The sequence below is a fragment of the Dreissena polymorpha genome, chromosome 1, assembly GCF_020536995.1.
Source record: "Dreissena polymorpha isolate Duluth1 chromosome 1, UMN_Dpol_1.0, whole genome shotgun sequence".
In the NCBI taxonomy this organism is placed as follows: Eukaryota; Metazoa; Mollusca; class Bivalvia; order Myida; family Dreissenidae; genus Dreissena; species Dreissena polymorpha.
In genome coordinates this window covers 15,875,495-15,896,197 of record NC_068355.1, presented here as the reverse complement: position 1 = coordinate 15,896,197, position 20,703 = coordinate 15,875,495, and the positions used below count along the sequence as shown (strand labels likewise).

Sequence of the window (20,703 nt, the reverse complement as noted above, 5' to 3'; positions counted from 1 at the left end):
GTTGATTTAAATCCATAGTGTTAAGGAATATGATACATAAATCATGTAAGTACAACATGTTACAGCATAATGCAAGTTTCATGGTGCATACTTTTTGTAGGCAATATTGTGGATTTTTCCATAAAATATTAAAATTGCATTGGAATAAAACTGACTAAAAAATGCTAGACTATGCTTTGACAGGATGTGACATAACGGTTTATTCATATTTTTTATTCCTATAGCATATTGATTATTCTTATGATAGAAAGTTAAGTAGGGATAGATTTAATAATAAGGAAATATTTTAATAATATGTTTGAGTAATTGATTAGTAACTATTGTAATTACTAATATGTAAGGAAATGTTAAAAGATTATTTACATCAATATTTCTATCTGATACATAAGCAGAAGTTAAAAGTTAAAGTGGTCAAACTATTTGAGAGTTCATCTTGTGCATGTAAAGACTAGTTAAAATATTGGAAGGATTGTCAATAAGCAAGTAAACATGATATAGTGTGGGGTAAAGAAATTGAAAAGTTTGATACAATATGTTAAGATTAGGAAATTGAGGGATTATATAACTGACAGACATTTGATTAACGGAACAGGTGAACCTATTGACATATAGGATTGTTATTACCTCATTTATCGTAACGGTACACATGAAAGGGGTCAACAGAAAATCTTGGTGACCAATGGAAATTACAAGTAAATTTTATGTTAATTTACCTGGGGATAAAATGCAGTGTTTTAGTTACAGTACACTCCACGCGTTTTCCCCAATTTCCCTTGCTACTCCGCGGGGATTGACCTGGAGGGAGATTAAGAAAATCCCGCAATACGCAGCATTTGCATGATTTTGGACGCGGCAGTTAACGAAAGGCAAAACTGATAAGCCAACGCGGCGGCCCTTGGCGTTGGCAACGCGAGGGAAACTGCGTATTACGAGATAACAATTTAATTTTGTTTGACTTCCTGATTTTCAAATAAAATTACATTTATTACAAGTACATACATGTACATGTAGTATAATATTTACAATTAAAAGAAACAACCAAGATAGATCGATCCCGACGTGGTTGTAGAAGTAGTTGTTGTTGTATAGAAAACTCGTTGATTTACGACAAACACAACGTCGTCTTTTAACTAATACTTACCAATTAATATAAACACAGTTGGCAACATTGTTTTTATTTTGATAATTTAATCCAAAGTTTTCATGTTAGCAGGTGATTTACTATACTGAACATGTAAACAAATGACCCTATTAAAAGTTGCGATCCATTAAAAGTCTCGCGAGTCTGTGTGAAATTACAGTTTGACGTTATCAAAGGAAAGCTGCTTCCTGTCTGAAGGCATAACTTACTCAAGTAAACACGTCCCAACGAATGCATAAGGAATGGTTTTAATTGTCGGAACAAAGTCGATTCTCTGCTCACTAATGCATTTATTTTCTCTTTGTAGGTAGGTTATTCCATTGATTGCTAAAAGAAGGTAGTAACTATTGAGTTGATAGTTGCATTAAATATTCACAGTTGTTTTCTAATTGCGCCGACATTCAAAAGAATGTTTACCAGTAATTATTGACCAAATACGCAGAGTGACATTCACACATGTTCATTCCTTTTGTCAAAACACCGCAGACAGCAGTCTACACAATAGGTCAGTAGACAAGCTTTGCGCATTTTCATAACATCAAACACTTAATCCAGTTCCGCCCAGATGTCTTCTTTAATCAGTTTACAGTACAATTACTGTTACAATAATTACTCTACTAAAATACCGTAACGATAAAGATTCGGCGTGTTCGATTTGAAATTATTTTGGAGGAAATATCAACTTATTCGCGATATAATTTTGTTAAAAAATACCAAAGAAACTTAACCAAAATTAACAGAATTAAGTGTTCTCTGCGCTTCAAAGTTTGTATCAAGAAATCAATACACGCACGCTTTGCAGGAGTATACCTCAACCTTGTACATTGCAGCATAATTTTCGCGCGCTTTTGTCGAGAAATATACATGATGACTGTATATTGGAAACATTAGTAAAAGTCGTGTTAACATTAAAAATTGTAGTGTATTTCAGATTACTTATTATTATTCTCATTTGGAAATTCTACGCAACATTTATCCTTGTGTTATATGTATTATGATTTAAATATTAATTTGTCAAAACGCATGACATGTCGTATATTCATTCATATTGTAGACGTACCTGTGAATTAAAAAACATAATTTTTATACGTATTAATTTTCTATACAATTATCTTTATTTTCATACAGTATTTAAACAATTTTTAATAACAATGTTTTTATTTTTTGGTATGCCCAGTAGCACACTGCTAACACGGCGTTGCGCGGCGGTCACTGATAAGAAAGGAAATTGTCTGCATTTACCGACTAGGATAAAGTAATACAAGCTGGGAATAAGCGAACGCAGCGTAACGCAGGGCGTTTTATCAAGTCCACCTCTCTCTACCAACGCCGCGTGAACACTCGCTAGCAGAAAAAAAACGCGGAGAGAGCGTGTTTTTTAGGGGAAAACGCGTGGAGTGTACTGTAGTAGTGGGCAGTCTGGGGGTAGATCTGAAAAGCACTTTGAGATTTGTCACGTCTTATTAGCAAGCGTTGTGTTAGAGAATATTCAACAGAAATAAATCTCGATGAAAACAGAAATGAACTTTGATTGTTACTTTGTGTTCGCCACGAGCAATACGTAATTACGAGGATGTCCCAACCTTTTTCAGGAAAATAACACTTATGGCTATTAGGTCAGTGTATGCCAACTTGATATGAAGGCTGTTTTCTTACAATTTCAGGAGTATAACATATAGCCATGAAAATTGAAATGTCACTTTGCTTAAAATTGGGAAAACATGTTAAGAAGAAAAGACATCAGTTAAAAATGGTCTGTTGAAAAAACATGTGCGCCAGTGGGCATGGTATTTTTCATTACAGTACTGTAGTAAAACCTTGTTTTCCTACAATAAGTCACATTTTTAGTCTAATTGTCATGAAACTTGTCAGAACATTTCCTCTAACGATATCTGGGCTGTGCTCAAAACTGGTTTCGGCCCGTTGAAAAGCCTGGCCGCTTGGGAGCAGGGCATTTTTCCTCATATGGCTATACATGTAGTTAAACCTTGTTCATATTCTAGAAGTCAGATAATCTCAGATTTATGGTCATGAAACTAGGTTAGAACAATGTGTAGATGGACAGTTTGGCTGAGTTTAAAATGATTATGGTTTGTCAAAAATCAAGGTTGCCACGGGGCAGAGAATTTTCATTATATCATTATGGCTAAAGTGAAACCTTGTTAACTTTGTAGAAATCAAATTTTTAGTGAAATTGAAATGAAACTAAGTCAGAACACTTGTTCTAATGACTTCTCAGTTGTTTGGTGTTGAAAAATATTGCTGCTGGGGGCAGGGCAGTTTTCCATTTATGGTTTTAGTGAAATCATGTTGACGCTATATTAACCACATTTATAAGCCAATCTTCATAACTTTTTCAGAAAATTAATTTTTGTCCTGATGAAATTTTGGCTTAGATTAATACTTGGTCTTGTGAGCTCAAAAACTAGGTCACTTGGTCAAATAATAAACAAACATGTACATACTCTAGAAAGTCTGAGACTGTTCTGGTTTAATCTTCATGAATCAGCTCCCACTTTCTCAGAATAGTCTTGTCTTTGGGTCTCAGGTGAGCGTCTTAGAGCCCATGGCCCACTTGTTTAAGAATTAACTCATGTACTTCAAGATAATAGGTTTGAATCAGTTAAGTGCAGAGTTATTGTAAGGTAAAAATAATGGAAAATAATTGAGTTTAAAGGCTAACAAGCCATTATTAATACACCCCTGATATCACTACATATTATAGTATATAAATGTTTGGAAATCTTATTATTTTGATGCAGGTACCTTTGATACAAATCATCAACCGATAAAGGTAGATGCAGTTTATTTTGTATCAACTTTGTTTGTTAGGTATGGGTTTCCTCACTTTATTGACAAATATTTTTCAAACAACATTTCTTAATTTTTTTTTATATAAAATATCATGTACATGTTGCTTCCAATATAAATCCTTTATCAACACACTTCCTAAATTATTAAAGCAACACACTGTTGGTAGGTTATAATCTTTTTATATGTTAATCCTTTCAGATTGTACCTAGTGGACCACATTTTGACGTCATTACTCATAATCAGGCTTTTGTTAAGCATTCTTTTAATCACTGAGACGCATTTTCAGAAAACTGGGCATAATGCATCTGCGTAAAGTGTCATCCTAGATTAGCCTGTGAAGTCCACACAGGCTTATCAGGGAGGACACTTTCTGCTTTTATTACATTTTTTGTAAAAATGAAGTCTCATCTTAGCAAAAATCCAATGTAGACGGAAAGTGTTGTTCCTTATTAGCCTGTGCAGACTGCACAGGCTAATCTGGGATGGCACTTTACGCACATGCATTATGCCCAGTTTACTCAGAACACAACTCAACTGGTCAACAAAAAGAGCATTTACTCAGTCAAATTTTTCATTTTGCAAGCAAGACAGTAAGGTAATTTAATTTTTGCTTGGAAATTTCATGACCATATTTATTTGTAACAACGGCTGTATATTATTTACATTCTTGTTAAGTGTGTTCTTTAAGTATTTCTTCATAATTAACTGCTGCATTATCACAAGGCTTACTTCTTATATTAAAATTATGACCATGCAATTTGTGTTGAGTTAAAATAAACCTGTTTTTAAAAATGAATTTTGCTGAAAAAAGTGTTTTGTGTTATTGAACCATTAAACAGGGATAGTGGATAGAAGATTGTAACATTGTACTTAAAGGGGCCTTTTCACAGATTTTGGCATATTTTGAAGTTTGTCATTAAGTGCTTTATATTGATAAATGTTAACATTGGATCTTAAAAACTCCAGTAAAAAAAATCAAGAATAAGATTAAAAAAAAGGAAAAAAAGTAGACTGTACCAGGGCTCGAACCAGTGACCCCCGGAGTCCTGGAGTTAGTCTGAAGTAAAAACGCATTAGCCCTCTCGGCTATTCCGCCGCGTATACACAGTTTAAGTATTTTATACCTTATATAAGCAATCTTCGTAGAAACACAAGGGCATTGTCCTAAAAGCTATTAAAGGGGCCTTTTCACAGATTTTGGCATTTTTTTAACTTATTCATTAAATGCTTTATATTGATAAATGTAAACATTGGATCGTAAAAGCTCCAGTAAAAAATCAAGAAAAAAATTAAAAAAATGAAAAGAACATTGCCCAGAGCAGGTTTCGAACCAGTGACCCCTGGAGTCCTGCCAGAGTCCTGAAGTAAAAACGCTTTAGCCTACTGAGCTATTCCGCCGAGTACACATTCTTGACGTATTTTATACCTTATATAAGCAATCTTCGTAGTTTCGTAAATTTAAACGACAACAACAGAACTCTCCAAATAATTCAATCGTTTCGTGTTGCAACGCTTTATGATTTTTAGATTTTCTAATCGTCAAAAGATACATATAATGGCTATATTGGACTATGGTAAATGTTCAATAATACTGTTTCCTCACAAATATCTTAACTAAAACGAAAATTTGCGAATCTGAAACAACTTTTTTCAATTTTGTCAATTTACCAAACCGTGAAAAGATCCCTTTCATAAAAGTTGCTCATGCATGGCTAGACTTCACCATCTTCACATTGTCATGATTTGCTAACTTTGTACACCAAGTTCAGATGATTTACTTGACTGCAGTGTCATATGTACTTCAAAATATTCAATAAAGGGCTTCAATATTAAGTTTTAAGAAACAGGTGCCTATTTAAAGGTTGATTTTTTTTTAAACTTAGACTTTAGTCTGTAAACAGTTTTGTGTGACAAAGAACCAGAATGTACCAGTGAAGTGGTTACTGAAATATCAATGGGCTCAGGACCACCTAAAGTAGCAGAGGTTTGGAGTCAACTGGTAAAAGGCAGGGCACCTGAAAAGTGGGCAGGGGGTCTGAAAACTGACATGTTAAATGTCAGGGGGTCTGAAAAATTTGATGGGCCCTGAAAAATAACAAGGGCCTGTAAAAGGGCATCGTGTGGGGCAAGAAAATTTCAGTGCCTGAAAAAGGTTAATTCGAATGCTATATATTTATAAGGTACATGTACATTTAGTTTGTATGAAGTAACTGCTTTCAGTACATGTATGGCAATAATTCTTTTGCGATGAAACATAATTTAATACATTAAATTACATAAATTAAATAGGCTGTAATTCAGTAAGGTGAACAGAGGCTAATGGAAATGAAGTGACCTCTGGAAAAACAAGGCGTAACCCTCCCCCAGACTGCAGGCTTGTTTAGAAGAAAGTTTCTTTAACCCTTTTCCACAGTTTAATTTAGATACATTTTGTACGCAATTGTCTTACTAGTCAAGTTTTTAAGGCTTCGTTTCCAACCCTCAGATACTGGTGAGCAGCAAACAGCATAAAACCTGAACAGACTGCGAGGTACTCTCAGGCTGTTCTGGTTTTATGCTGTTTGCACATAGCCATTTTCACTTTGCTTCTGAGTGGGAAAGGGTTAAAGTGAACATCGTCGTTCCTGATAAGGCTGTGCAGACTGTTGTATATGCTTCAACAAACATAATATGTTAATATTTTATTGAAGCTTAAGAGCCTGAAAATAAAAACTTGAAACATGGAAGTGTACACCATACGCTTTGTCACATGTCCATATATATGAATTAGAGGTCTGTTTAGAAAATGTCCACCCTTCTCTTTTATAACCCTGTCTGCAGCACTTATATTGTCAGTAGTTTCACTCTAAACTGTTTAAGTATATACATTATCAACTCTGCTATTAAATGTAGGACTTAAGTAGGGCATTTCTGCAAAGCTTTAATGTAAGATAATAAAATGTATAACATGGAGGATGCTGCATACCTAAATATTGTTGATTTGTAATGGTTTTAAAGAGTTTAATTTTTTTTTAAATGTTTTAAAGTATTTTGTTTTATTGTCTCTTTTTTTCCTGTTTAAAAAAAATAAATATATTTTAAATAGTGTCAATCAATTTTAAATAGTTTTGTTTAGCTTTTATAATTTTATTTTGCAGGATTATTTTTTACTGATAGAGGATCTGGTATAAACATCTTTGTAAGCTTGTCTGGTCTTAGGCACAAACTGTGAAAGTGATTTGTTACTTTAACCATCCATTCATCTGATCTGAGAAATCTTTTATACTGAAGGGGTGATCAAAATAGAGTAGACTGTACTTCATTTGTATCATTTATGGATGTCGGTAAGTGGTAGTAGTTTTGATGCTGGAGGATAATTTCAAGGAAAATAGACACTTTCATCAGCTTTCTGTGTATGTACATGTTTATGATAGTTGTTGCTGTAAGGTGAGATTGAATGTTGTAAAAATATTAAGATTGACAAACGGTGTTTGTAATTTTACTGTGACAAAAATTACCTGCTGCATTTTGAGAGTAAATTTTTACCAGTATTGTATCTTTGCTGTATTCCTCATATCGAGTACATTTTAAGGACATAAATATTTTACTTTATTTTATTGGGAGACAATTGTTAATGTAAGAAATCTGTAATTTCACTTCAATATTAAAATTAATGATATTGCTGAATTGGACAATGTTGTGGACATGACAATGAAGACATAATGACAAAAAAATTATTTTTCAACCATTTGTATAATATAACTGCTTTGTATGGTCGATTTGATTGCCTCTTGTTTTTAACCCTTTCCCCCATAAAGAAACAAAGGGAAAATTGCTTTTGCAACCAGCATAAAACCAGAACAGCCTGCAGGTTACTCACAGTCTGTTCAGGTTTTATGCTGTTTGCTGCTAATTAGTAACTTAGGGTTGGTAATGAAGCCTATTAAACTTGACGTTAGAAAGAAAGGTATTTTAAAATTAAATGTAACTTTTTAAGAGACTACAAATGCGTCACAAAAACGTATCTACATGTATGTGGGAAAGGGCTAAAACATGCAAAGTCAAGCATATTACATGTATCTTTTGACATCTCTTGTTTTAAAGCAAATTGTGTCTGTAAAAGCTTTGTTTTGCCTGTTACAGGGTCACAATGACATTGCTCACATCTGTAATCAGGGATGAATGATAAGGAAGGTTACCTGGAGGTTAGATCGCGCATAAGAGCCGGCTCTGTTGAGAACATGCTGCTGGAGCCCACGTTGCAGGTACCGCTGGTTTCAAGTTCAATACCTGCACCGATACCGGAAATGGTCACCATAGGGTCCAAGGGCAGGCGCATTAGTCTTGGCATGGTGCAGATATTCCTGCTAAATGCTATCGTCTGTGGGGTGGAGATTTGCGCCTGTGCAGGGTTTACATACATTCCGCCAATGCTGCTGAAGACTGGTTATTCGGAGGAGAATATGAGTATCATACTGGGACTGGGCCCGCTGATGGGATTTTTTTTGGTTCCGGTTATAGGAAGGGCAAGCGATAGGTGTCGCAGTTCCTTAGGAAGACGAAGGCCATTCATTATTGGCCTGTCAAGTTTACTTATAATGAGTTTAGTTCTGGTACCGTACGCTGATGTGTTGTGTACAAATTTATTTGGCACGAGTGCTATGTCAAGAACTATGGCCGTGATGTTGCTAACATTTGGAGTGGTCATGTTGGATTTTACCAGTCAGGCATGTTTGACCCCTTGCGAAGCTCTTATATCTGATGCAACCATGGATTCTGATCAAGAGGACCGTGCATTTATTGTGTATTCATTAATGGTCAGTCTGGGAGGGTTTCTGGGATATCTCATAACTGCTATAGATTGGAACACTACCAATATTGGTATGTATTTTAAAAATCAAGAAAAAACAGTATTTACAATACTAGGATGTCTATTTTCTGTGATGTTGATGGCAACGTTGATCGCAGCCAAAGAGCTACCTCTGCAAGCCATAGAGAACAATCAAAAAGTCGAGGGAGAGTCTGAAGAAAGTCACTTTAATAGTGGTGCTAACACATTGCAGGAGATCTGTAGCAATGGTGGGGAGTCAGGTTATGATACAAATGGTTCAGAAAACGGTGCACTTATGTTGCAAGGCCAAAAACCCAATAGCTCACAAATGTATGCAAGCAAACGAACTCGCATGGGGAAGTTCATGGCACTGCCCAAAAGTGGGCTGGGCATGCTGCTGTCATGCCGTATGTTTGCATCCATCGTGAATCTGTTCAGACTGCTATGGATCAATATTCATGACAAACTTCCAGAGCCATTCAAAAAGCTGTTAGTTATTCCGCACGTGTTACGACACTTGGCACTTGCTCACTTCTTCAGTTGGACCTCGGTGATGGGATTCAACCTGTTCTTTACTGACTATGTAGCCAATGCGGTGTACCAAGGGGATCCAAATGCCCCTGAAGACTCTCCACTTCGGGTCGTTTTTGATGAAGGGGTTCGTATGGGGAGTTGGGGCCTACTCATTCACTGTGTTACGTCCGCAATCTATGCACTCTTGATCGAGAGATTAGTGACAAGGTATGGATGCAAGCTGACCTACTCCATAGGGATGGCCTCGCTCGTGTGCTCCATGTTTGGCATGGTGCTGTTCAAGAACGTTGTCTTCGTGCTGGTCATGGCAGCCCTGACGGGAATTGCATACGCCACTGTAACAACCATTCCTTTCATACTCGTGACGAAATATCATAGCGAAAAACAGGTAGGTTTGTTATTATTCATTTAATATGGGCTGTGCTCTGTGGAAAGGGGATTTAATGCATGTGCGTTAAGTGTTGTCCAAGATTTGCCTGTACTGTCCACACAGGCTAGGCAGGGACAACACTTTTTGCTTTTATGGTAAATCTCCTCTTAGCAAAAATCCAGTATGGGAAAGTTTCATACCTGATATGATTGTGCGGACTCTGGGACCTCACTTGACGCACATGTATTAAACTCCCTTTTCACAGAGCATGGCCCATACAATTCAAGATGGTCTAAATGTTGCCTTTTTAAAAACTTTTGGCAAAAGTTCTAATTTGTAACATGGTGAAAATATGAATGGATTAATCTTTCTTTGCATATCTTTCACAGTTTTCATTAATTTCATGTTGTTATTCTTTTGTATCCAAATGTAATTGAAAGTCTTTTTGTCTCCTATTTCATTACTTTTAGGGTGAAGACTTGAACATATTACATGTGTGTGTGTGTGTGTTGCAGTTGATACATAATTGTCATAAATTTTCATGTATTCCATGATACATGTACTTAGAAGTGCCTGTGAGTGTAGTTGATAAGGCTATTCTGCTAAAAAAATGTTTAATGTATTAGGTTAAAAGTTAATAGATATGAGATTGGATATGGTGTCGCTTAACAATAGGGAGCTCACCGGTTGGAACCTCACTGGGAGCGCCTTCAATCTACCCTAAAGACACCAAGTACTGGTTATAGTCCCAGGAAATGGACTGCAGAGTGTTTAATAAACCTTTCTGTGCAATGAGGTCAAAATAAATAAGTTGAAACTGATACTTACTGTAGATGCATGGTGTACCGGGTATATTAAATTTTTCTTTTGCAAAATAAACATATATACATCCAGTAATTTCATGATTAATTTATGACATACATGTACATGTAGCCCAAGGCAGCATATACATATGCAGAAAGTTTTTTCAAGGTGTTACTTGGATGTTTGTGTGCTTCATTGATAAAGAAACACGATACTTTTTCCTGATTACATCAACATATCATGTTTGATTAAAGAATCCACGTGTATAGTTAATGTATACTCGAAAGTTTGTATTCCCTGGCAACATCTGGGTCTATTGTCACAATGCATACACTCTTTGCAGTCCTTTTAATAAGGATCCAAGCTGTTGTTCCAATCCTTCAATGAATAGATGATCATGTTCTGTAATCATCAGCCTTTTGCTAATTGCAGCTATGTATCATCAGCCTTTTGCTAATTGCAGCTATGTATCATCAGCCTTTTGCTAATTGCAGCTATGTATCATCAGCCTTTTGCTAATTGCAGCTATGTATCATCAGCCTTTTGCTAATTGCAGCTATGTATCATCAGCCTTTTGCTAATTGCCAGGGCCGTACCCAGGATTTTTTGACTGGGGGGGCCCAACCGGGAAAGGTTTGGGAGGGTTCCCCCCTCCCTATAGATATACTTTTTTTATTTGGCACTTTGCAAGGTGAATTTTAATGCTTATAAAAATGGTGTTTTGTGATATGAATTAATGGAATATAACAAGTAAATCAGCACATTTCTGAAGTCTTAAGCTTAAAACATTGGTATTAATTCACAACTATATTAAAAGCTTTACATTTCCGAAACTAACAGGTTTAAACTGACGATTATCCACATCAGCTCTCGTATTGCTTCCACCATTTTTTTCACAAATCAATAACGTCACAGGTTTTTTCTCTGATTTTTTGGGAAAGACCTTGCCTTTTTTTAAGGAAAAAAATTGCGCGAAACGCCTAACTTTTGGGGGAAATAATGAAAGTCTTAAATAATCAATGTAACATATTTTACTGTTTTCAAACAAATTCAAGGCAACAGATAATTTAATTATACAATATGTTTCTACACTGGATCAGGTTAATTTATATAATGAGATCGATTTGTTGTTTCAATTTTCTTTTTTTTTACCAATGAGCCATTAATAGGTTGACATTACTCAATTCTTGGTACTCAATTATCAATGCGGGGAATCACGTGGTCAGATTTGATAAAAAACGGCCGCCGATGCCTCGATTCAATGGGAAATTGAGTCTTCAAACAGGTACATCTACCTTATTACTTACTTGATTTTAATCGGATAACGCCTATCATAGGGCCAGCCGGAACCGTTTTCCACTGGTTGGTCTGAGTGTGGAGGTTACTCATGGAATATTTCGCGATTTCCTGACGGAAAACGTTTGAAGACTCAATTTCTCCATCGAATCGAGGCATCGGCGGCCATTTTTTATCAAATCTGACCATGTGATTCCCCGCATTGAATTATTTTAAATACTGAATTCTGCCAAATTCTTATCTGTTGCTCAGTAAATTTATGAATCTGTTTTTCTTTCCAACAGACATGTAAACTATCTCATCATAGTCTTTTTCAGTGATTTCCTTGCAAAAATGATAAATACTAAGTTTTAATACCTTTGTCAGTGTTTTGTTCCGGTTCAAATTCAGGGCCCTATCTCAATGTAAAGAGTATATATTGGGACCTAAAAATTCCCAAATAAAAGGTTTCCAAAAAAACCAAGTTAACTTTTATAGAGGAAAAATACGTATAGGGGAAAGGGCCTTCTCAAAGAAGCAAAAAAACCTGCGTCAGCAATTATCAGACCATATTCTACAACCTCATGTAGTAGTTGCTTCCATTTGCTGCACTAATCAAAATACATGTTACATCAACCATCGATAGATGAAGCATTCATGATCACAATGGGGGACTGATCGGGGATGTGTGTACAAGGCGATAAGAAAACATTGCCTAGGGGCTTATCTCGATTGGCGAGCGCCAATCCCCTTGTTTATCAGGGACAATAAAACATAGCTGCTCTTTTGTTTTGAGGGAAAGTGTACTGTGGGCCCTTGCACGAGAGAAAAAATTGCAGTGGGCCGATCATTTAAAAAAATCATAGTTCGACAGCCAGCTGGGGGGGGCCCGGGCCCCTGGGCCCATGGCCTGGGTACGGGCCTGAATTGCAGCTATGTATCATCAGCCTTTTGCTAATTGCAGCTATGTATCATCAGCCTTTTGCTAATTGCAGCTATGTATCATCAGCCTTTTGCTAATTGCAGCTATGTTATCATGTGAAAAATTGAATGGCGTAAAAGCTGTATCTAACTGAAAGATTTTAAAGCTAACTATCACAGTTACAGTGTAATCAATAGTTTCACTTGTGAACTTTTTGCAAAAAAAAAAAAGTTTTGCTTGATTTTTATTTCCCCCACCACTATAGTGGGGGACATATTGTTTTTCTCTGTCTGTTGGTTTGTGTCAAACTTTAACATTTGTCATAACTTCATATTTGGCATGCATGTGTATCTCATGGAGCTGCACATTTTGAATGGTGAAAAGTCAAGGTCATCCTTTAAGGTCAAATTTATGGGTCAAAATCGCTCATTTAATGTACACTTTTGAAATATTGAAGATACTAGATAGAAACTTGATATTTGGCATGCATGTGTATCTCATGGAGGTGCACATTATGAGTGTTGAAAAGTCAAGGTCAAGATCATCCTTCAGGGTCAAAGGTCAAATATATGGGGACATAGTGTTTCACAAACACATCTTGTTCATTCATAACAATACTCTATTATAATATATATTTATAACACTTCTAAACTGAGAAGTAATCTAAGATGGTCTACTAAATTTTAGTCTAAACTAAAAGGCCATGCTCTATGAAAAGGGATTTTAATGCATGTGCATAAACTGTCGTCTGACATAAGGTTTTGCAGTCCGCACAGGCCTATCAGGGACGACTTCATTTTAAAGAAGACTCTTCTTCACAAAACTCCAGTTTAGGAGAAAAGTGTCATCCCTGATGAGCCTCTGGGGACTGTGCAGGCTATAAATCTGGGACTAGCCTCTGGGGACTGCACAGGCTGTAAATCTGGGACGACAGTTTGCCAACATGCATTAAACCCCCCTTTTCACAGAGCATGGCTCATGTATTGATTGCCAAGATGATCCTAGAATTCTGATTACCGTTGTTTACAATGCATTATGTACAACGATGTATAACATGCAATTTGCTTGTAACATCACTTATGCTTTAGCAAGCTTTGGTACACTTTGCGACCCGTGATTTTTGCCTAATTTGCAGAGTCATGGTGGACAGTTTGTTTTTTAGTGGAAAATCACCAAGATTGTATGTGATTCGTCACTCTGCCGTTGTGAGAGAGCAAGATAATTTTCACAGTGATTCCCAGCAATTGTGTGGTGATTTGCCATGATCGCAGTGGATATCGGTGACATCGGTGATTCGCCAATTCATTCATATAAACCAAATCGTATCCATAACTATATACATACCGCTTTTCTAATGTTCGCAATTATCCCATAATCCAACATAATTACAACATCTCTTTCAAAAAAAAAATCTTAAACATTTATGACGATAAATATATTGAATCTTTAACAATTTCATAAACACAACCATATGCTTACACCATTTTTCAGAAGTGTAAAGAGTACAGTGCATTATGGGACACAACTTTCATTGGACGAGCAAATTTAAATTTAGGTTGAATGCAATACATGTACGCTCATTTACAAAAAAATGTTTGATTGCGTCTCACGCAGTATGTAAAAAAACGTGCTTCCCGGGGACTTCCTGATTACAGGTTAAAAAAAGGAAAGTGAGTATTTGTTAACAGTTACACTGCTTTAGCATGTAAATAAATCGTCTGCATAATTTCATTTATTTTTCTTACATGTACATGTACTGCTATGATAGGGAATACATGTAATAAACACTGACTCGCGAGTTTTTCACACCTTTATTGACATTACACAACAGATCAACACCAATTAGCTGTCGAAGGTCGTTTAACCTCTTAGTGATTTTAATCGGTTAAAAGGACAGATAAAGCAATGAAGCCGTCATCGTCGCCATCTTTGTACTGGATTGCCGAATTTTGAACTTCAGATTTCCAGTTTGCGAAGTCGTTTTTTGCAAATTCCCAATAGGCCGAATTTTTATTATTTCAGTTATTTACAATGTATTCTAGTTTGCGGAATGCATATTTCCGATTCCCATGTTGCCGAATTCTTTGATTCGGCTACTTTTTTATTTGAATGAAAACAAAGTATATATCAGAACCGGATACTTGTAACCGTCAATGCAAATCGCGAAAACAAAAATTAATCACTGCGGTTCTCGTTGATTCGCACTGATTGCCGTACAGCGAGATACATTGCGCGACGGTCACTGTGGAATGGCCGAGGCATCACCCAAATTTTCTTGTCGCTCAGAATCATGGCCATTTGTCATGTTGCATGGATCGCGGTGATGAGAGATTCGCAGCAAAAGTCACGGGTCGCGTAGTGTGCTTGCCTGGATGATTACTGTGAACACTCTCAATACAACTAAAACTACTGACATTACAAAAACCTTTGATTGACCTACTTTTTGTCACAGCCTCATTCAAAAGGTTATAATTTGTAGTAAACCTTGAATTATCCAAAATCGAGCATCAATACTACATGTTACAAAGCTTTGATAATTGCAAGAATGTTTTCCTTAAAAAAAAATAATAACACATCCACCTCACATTACCTCAGTTTCACCTTTGCATTGACCTATATATATAGTTAGACTAATTCAGAAATTCCAAATTGTTGGTTTATCACAAATGACATGTTTCTTATTACATCAATACAGCTTACTACAACTTTCATGCATACATAGTTGAATGGTTATATAAAAACACTCACAACATGTCCACATCATGTTACCCGTCTGTAGATCTGCCGTGGAATCATATGGAATTCTATGGAAATCGTTAGATGGAATTCCGTGGAGTATTGGCACTAACTTTCCATCCGATTCCATGCAATCAATGGAAAAGTGAAACAAAAACAGAAGAGGGACTTGATATGGGATGGAATTCCATAAAATGCCGTGGAATTCCATAGAATTCCTTGGCATTCCATATAATGCCGTGGAATTCCATAGAATGCCGTGGAATTCCATAGAATGCCGTGGAATTCCATAGAATGCCGTGGAATTCCATAGAACGCCGTGGAATTCCATAGAACGCCGTGGAATTCCATAGAATGCCATGGAATTCCATAGAATTATATGGAATTCCGTGAAAAGCTATGGAATTTAATAAATAGCTGGAATAAAATAGAAAAAAACAGATTATAGATTAAAGGCATTTCATTGATTTTGAAAAACAAATGTGAATGTAACTAAAGGTTTCATCATAGAAGTTAAACATGAACAAGATCTGGCATCAATCATAAACCACACACATGCAGTCACAGTACATATTCAAAAATGAGTGGTTTTACATTTTCATAAAGTACCAACTCTCTTAACCACAGGCATGCATGCACACATTCAAAAACACATCCATAAACATGCACGCATATACAGGTGAGAAAAGAAAAACTTATAAAAGGCACAATATAAAACATAGAAGGGGAATTTTACATTTCTCTTATGACAAGTATACTTCCTTTCTCACATATGTTCATAAACACACACAATTACATGCACACACACATCACGCACAATTGTTCTAGAGTTTTTTCTCATAAATTTTAACGTTCAACAACTGTTCCTTATTAATTCTAGAACACTTTCAGTATGATAACAGAAGTTCAGTTCTAGTTGATGTGTTCCAGTACAATTCTAGAAAAGTTCCGAAGTTTAACTTAAAAAGTTTAAGTCTGAAACCATCTTTTTAGAAAACAAATTCCCATGCAGACAGCCAGTATTCAAGTACTGAGCATAGTTAATAATAATACATAACAAATTAACAACTGTTGTAAATTTGTTATTTATTATACTATGGTCAGTACTGTTGAACACAGACTATTCAATTATCCAAGTTTCAAATTCCTAAATTTAAAAAAAATAAATAAATAAAGACAAAAAACAAACACAAAATACAATTTACAAAATAAATAACTGGTCTTTTTTATACAAGAAGTAACCAAAATAAAACATGTCACCAGCCACAGACTGCAAGGCTTAACACAGAGGCTAGTTTTTAAAAATGTTTGTCCAAGTCTTCCACTGCCATTTTCCTTTTCTTCTGAGAATATTGAACACCAGTCACTGCCTCCGGGTTCTTTTTGGTATGAGGTACATTGTATACTGCTCACATGTGCTCTACAGAATAAAAAATCATAAAAATGTCTAAAGCAAAGAGTTATTTACATTCAAACTATAACAAGAGATTGCAAAGCAATATGGTCCCCTACCTGTTAAACTTCACTATTTTAAGTTTGTTAAATTCATTTGTTGCCATAGCAACCAGAATTCTTGCATTATAAACAACATGAAATGACGTGCAAAATGTCCTCATTGTCATCTGTTCATGTTTAAAGTTTCATGAAAAAATACTTAGAACTTTTAAAGTTAATCCAGGATCCAGAAAAGTGTAACTGACTTAGACCAATATATTGAATTCCAAAAAGACAAAATACTTTCAGGTGGTTAACATTAAATAACTTATCTAGGCCAGGGCATGACAATATTTACCATGAATTTGTGGCCCTGTAAGTCCTCTAGATAAATGCGCTTAAAGAGCCGCTTTGCTGTTGGATTATTTCCCTGCCAAACTCTGCAGTATCTTCCATCAACTGGTCAATGGTAATTAAAGCACATAATGAAAATGTATAGGCAACATAATTCATGAATTGTTTTAAATATTAAGTTGTTAAATGGTCTTTAGAAAGAGAACTAAAAACGAAGTGAATACATCGTAAAGCACTAAACATAACTTAATTTGTTGGTATGATTAGTACAAATTTATTATTGCTATAATTAGAATGATGTGTAATTCTATTGGTATGAAAATGCACACTCAGATACCTAAAAACCAATTCCATTGGTTTAATTTTTTATTTAACAAGCAAATTCGTTGAATTGATATCCCCCGCCAATATGCTTCTGGACACATAAGTATTATATTTGACACTCAAACAAGCATTTTTTAAAGATACAAAGGGCCATAACCCCGTTTTTAACAGATGGTGTACAATGCCATTTGGCTTTCATCATCCTTTTATCCATATATATACTCGAACCAGGTTTCGATGAAATCCGCCAAAGCACTTCCAGAATATGGCCTTGGACACACAAAAAAGCATTTTTTCAAGATACAAAGGGCCATAACTCTTTTATTAACTAATGGTGTACAATGCCATTCGGCATGCATCATCCTCTTATCCATATACATACTCACACCAAGTTTCAGTGAAATCTGCCAAAGCACTACCAAGATATGGCTACGGACGGATGGAAAGACGGACAGACGGAAGGATGGTAGGGCGGACAGACAACACCAAAACAATATCCCTCCGCCTATGGCGGGGGATAATAATAAACATTAACACCATAAATGAGCATTGAGTGCTCAACATGCACAGTAAAAAACTTCCTTAGCCTCAGTTCTATAACCTTGCATGATAAAATTCCGATACTACATTAAACGTTATTAATTTCTCCACATAGGTCTTATTACATGTACTTCCTTTTTCCACCTGCAAACTCCACTAAGTGAAAATTTGGGTTACAGCTGCTTTTAAACTAATATTTGCCATACTAAAACCTCAAATATCACACAAAAAGGTCTACAATAATGTCATAAGAAGATTAAATTTAAAGGAATATTTAGAAATAATAAAAATCACAAACCTTCAGTTGTTGTTCTATTCCTAGACAGACTGCTCAAACACTGTATGCATCACTCTTTAGCAATATTTCATGTCACTTTCCAAATGATATAAATACATAAGTATTTTAAGAAAGTGTTTTTAATGGAAAAACTAATGAACTCTTCTGTTTGTTAAATTTCTTTAACTTTATTTTAACAAGTTAAACCAGTACATTGTCAACCATGTTTCAATCTAACAGGTAAACTTTCTGTATTTGAATTCAGCCAATTAGAAAAGGCTGTTATATCTTATAACCAATAGATTTGCAGCAAACATACCCAACATCTGACTCACAGCACATGCTAGGTTTATCAGAATCAGATAGATTGTTATTTGACAACCTGGACTGGCTGAGTTTGATATTGAGAAAAAAACAGTGTGTATACCACTTGGACAGGGTTAAGGAATTTAAACTTGTAGAAATTGCTTAGAAAGTAACAACTACTTCTGCAGAACTACTACTTTAATTACTACAGCATCAACAACACCACCAACAACAACAGCAACAATAACAGTAACAACAGCAGCAACAACAACAACAGCAACAACAACATCAGCAACAGCAGCAGCAACAGCAGCAACAACTGCTACTACTGCAACAACTGCTACTACTGCTACTTCTATTGCTACTACTATTGCTACAGAAACTTTTAATGCTACTACTTCTACTACTACTACTACCACCACAACCTCTACTGATATAAAAAAACACTACTGCTACTACATCAATTACTACAACAACAACACCTTCTACAACAACAACAACTACTACTACTACTAATACAGCTACTACATCTACAACTACTACTTCTACTGCTGCTGCTGCTGTCGCTACTATGAAGTCTATTTGGCTATTTGTAAGTGTAAGGTGTTCTATATGTGTTCTTATTCCCCATTAGAACTTTTATTAGAACTTACTGGTTCTTAAAGCATTCTAGATGTGTTCTAGAACTACATTTTAAAACATTTTTAGAAATTTCTTGACCATATTTTGTCCTTAAAGGGGCCTTTTCACAGATTTTGGCATTTTTTAACTTATTCATTAAATGCTTTATATCGATAAATGTAAACATTGGATCGTAAAGCTCCAGTAAAAAATCAAGAATAAAATTAAAAAAAGGATAAGAACATTGCCCGGTCCAGGTTTCGAACCAGTGACCCCTGGAGTCCTGCCAGAGTCCTGAAGTAAAAACGCTTTAGCCTACTGAGCTATTCCGCCGAATACACATGCTGAACGTATTTTATACCTTATATAAGCAATCTTCGTAGTTTCACAAAATTTAACGACAAATACAGAACTCTCCAAATTATTCAATCGTTTCGCGTTGCAACGCTTTATAATTTTTAGGTTTTAAAATCGTCAAAAGATGCATATAATGGCTCTATTAGACCATGGTAAATGTTCAGTATTACTGTTTCCTCACAAATATCATAACTAAAACGAAAATTTGCGAATCTGTAACAACTTTTTTCAATTTTGTCAATTTACCAAAGCGTGAAAAGATCCCTTTAAAATGTTCTAAAAAGGTTCTTGAAATTATTGGAACAGTTTCAGTCCTAAGCCATTTTCCACAAATGTTCTGGATTTATTCTAAAAAAAAAACTGTTTTGGAAGAATTCCAGAACATACGTTTTAGAACACAAATATGGAACAGTTCCAGAACTGTTCCAATTTCTAGAACAAATTTATAATTATCTTTATTGCATTTTCTTTTAAATACAAAATACCTGATGCAAATAAATTCATACATGTATTAAACTACAAATACATTTCAGACAACCAGCGAAAATTTTCTAAGTTATTTTCCATTGATTTCCATCCAAGAAAATGTATAAGTTATTTTCCATAACGATTTCCGTTGAAAAAAATGGCTAAGTCCAACTTTCCATGGTGTTTTCCATACATTCCGTGGAAATGCATGGAATTTTAGTCAAGATTCCGTGGAATTCCATAACAGCTTCAGATGGAAAATTGGCAAGTAGATGGAATTCCATCAAATTCCATGGATTTCCATCTATTTCCGTAGAATTCCATAATATTTTCTATGGAATTCCATAGAAAAGTGCTAATGACTATGGCAGATCTACAGACGGGTATGCAATAATCTGCCTGGTGGCTTCACTGCCTGTATACTTTCCATGCTGGCTAGTAGACTTCCTGCCTGCCTGCCTCTTATTAGAGTTGATGGCTAAATTCTGTCTCTTATTTCAGTTAATGGCTGAAGTCTGCAACTATTATAGTTGATGGCTAAAGTCTGCCTCTTATTTTAGTTGATGGCTAAAGTCTGCCACAATTATAGATGATGGCTAAAGTCTGCCACTTATTA

At 35.5% G+C, this 20,703-nt stretch overlaps 1 protein-coding gene across 1 annotated transcript in view; it reads left to right on the top strand.

The window, feature by feature from the left end:
• LOC127872251 (solute carrier family 45 member 3-like) overlaps positions 1-20,703 on the top strand; it is a 36,276-nt gene that overhangs the window by 8,368 nt on the left and 7,205 nt on the right. The window contains exon 2 of the mRNA XM_052415585.1: positions 8,078-9,687. Coding sequence (XP_052271545.1) covers positions 8,113-9,687 — 1,575 coding nt within the window. The 5' untranslated portion in view covers positions 8,078-8,112. The remainder of the gene's footprint in view (positions 1-8,077; positions 9,688-20,703) is intronic.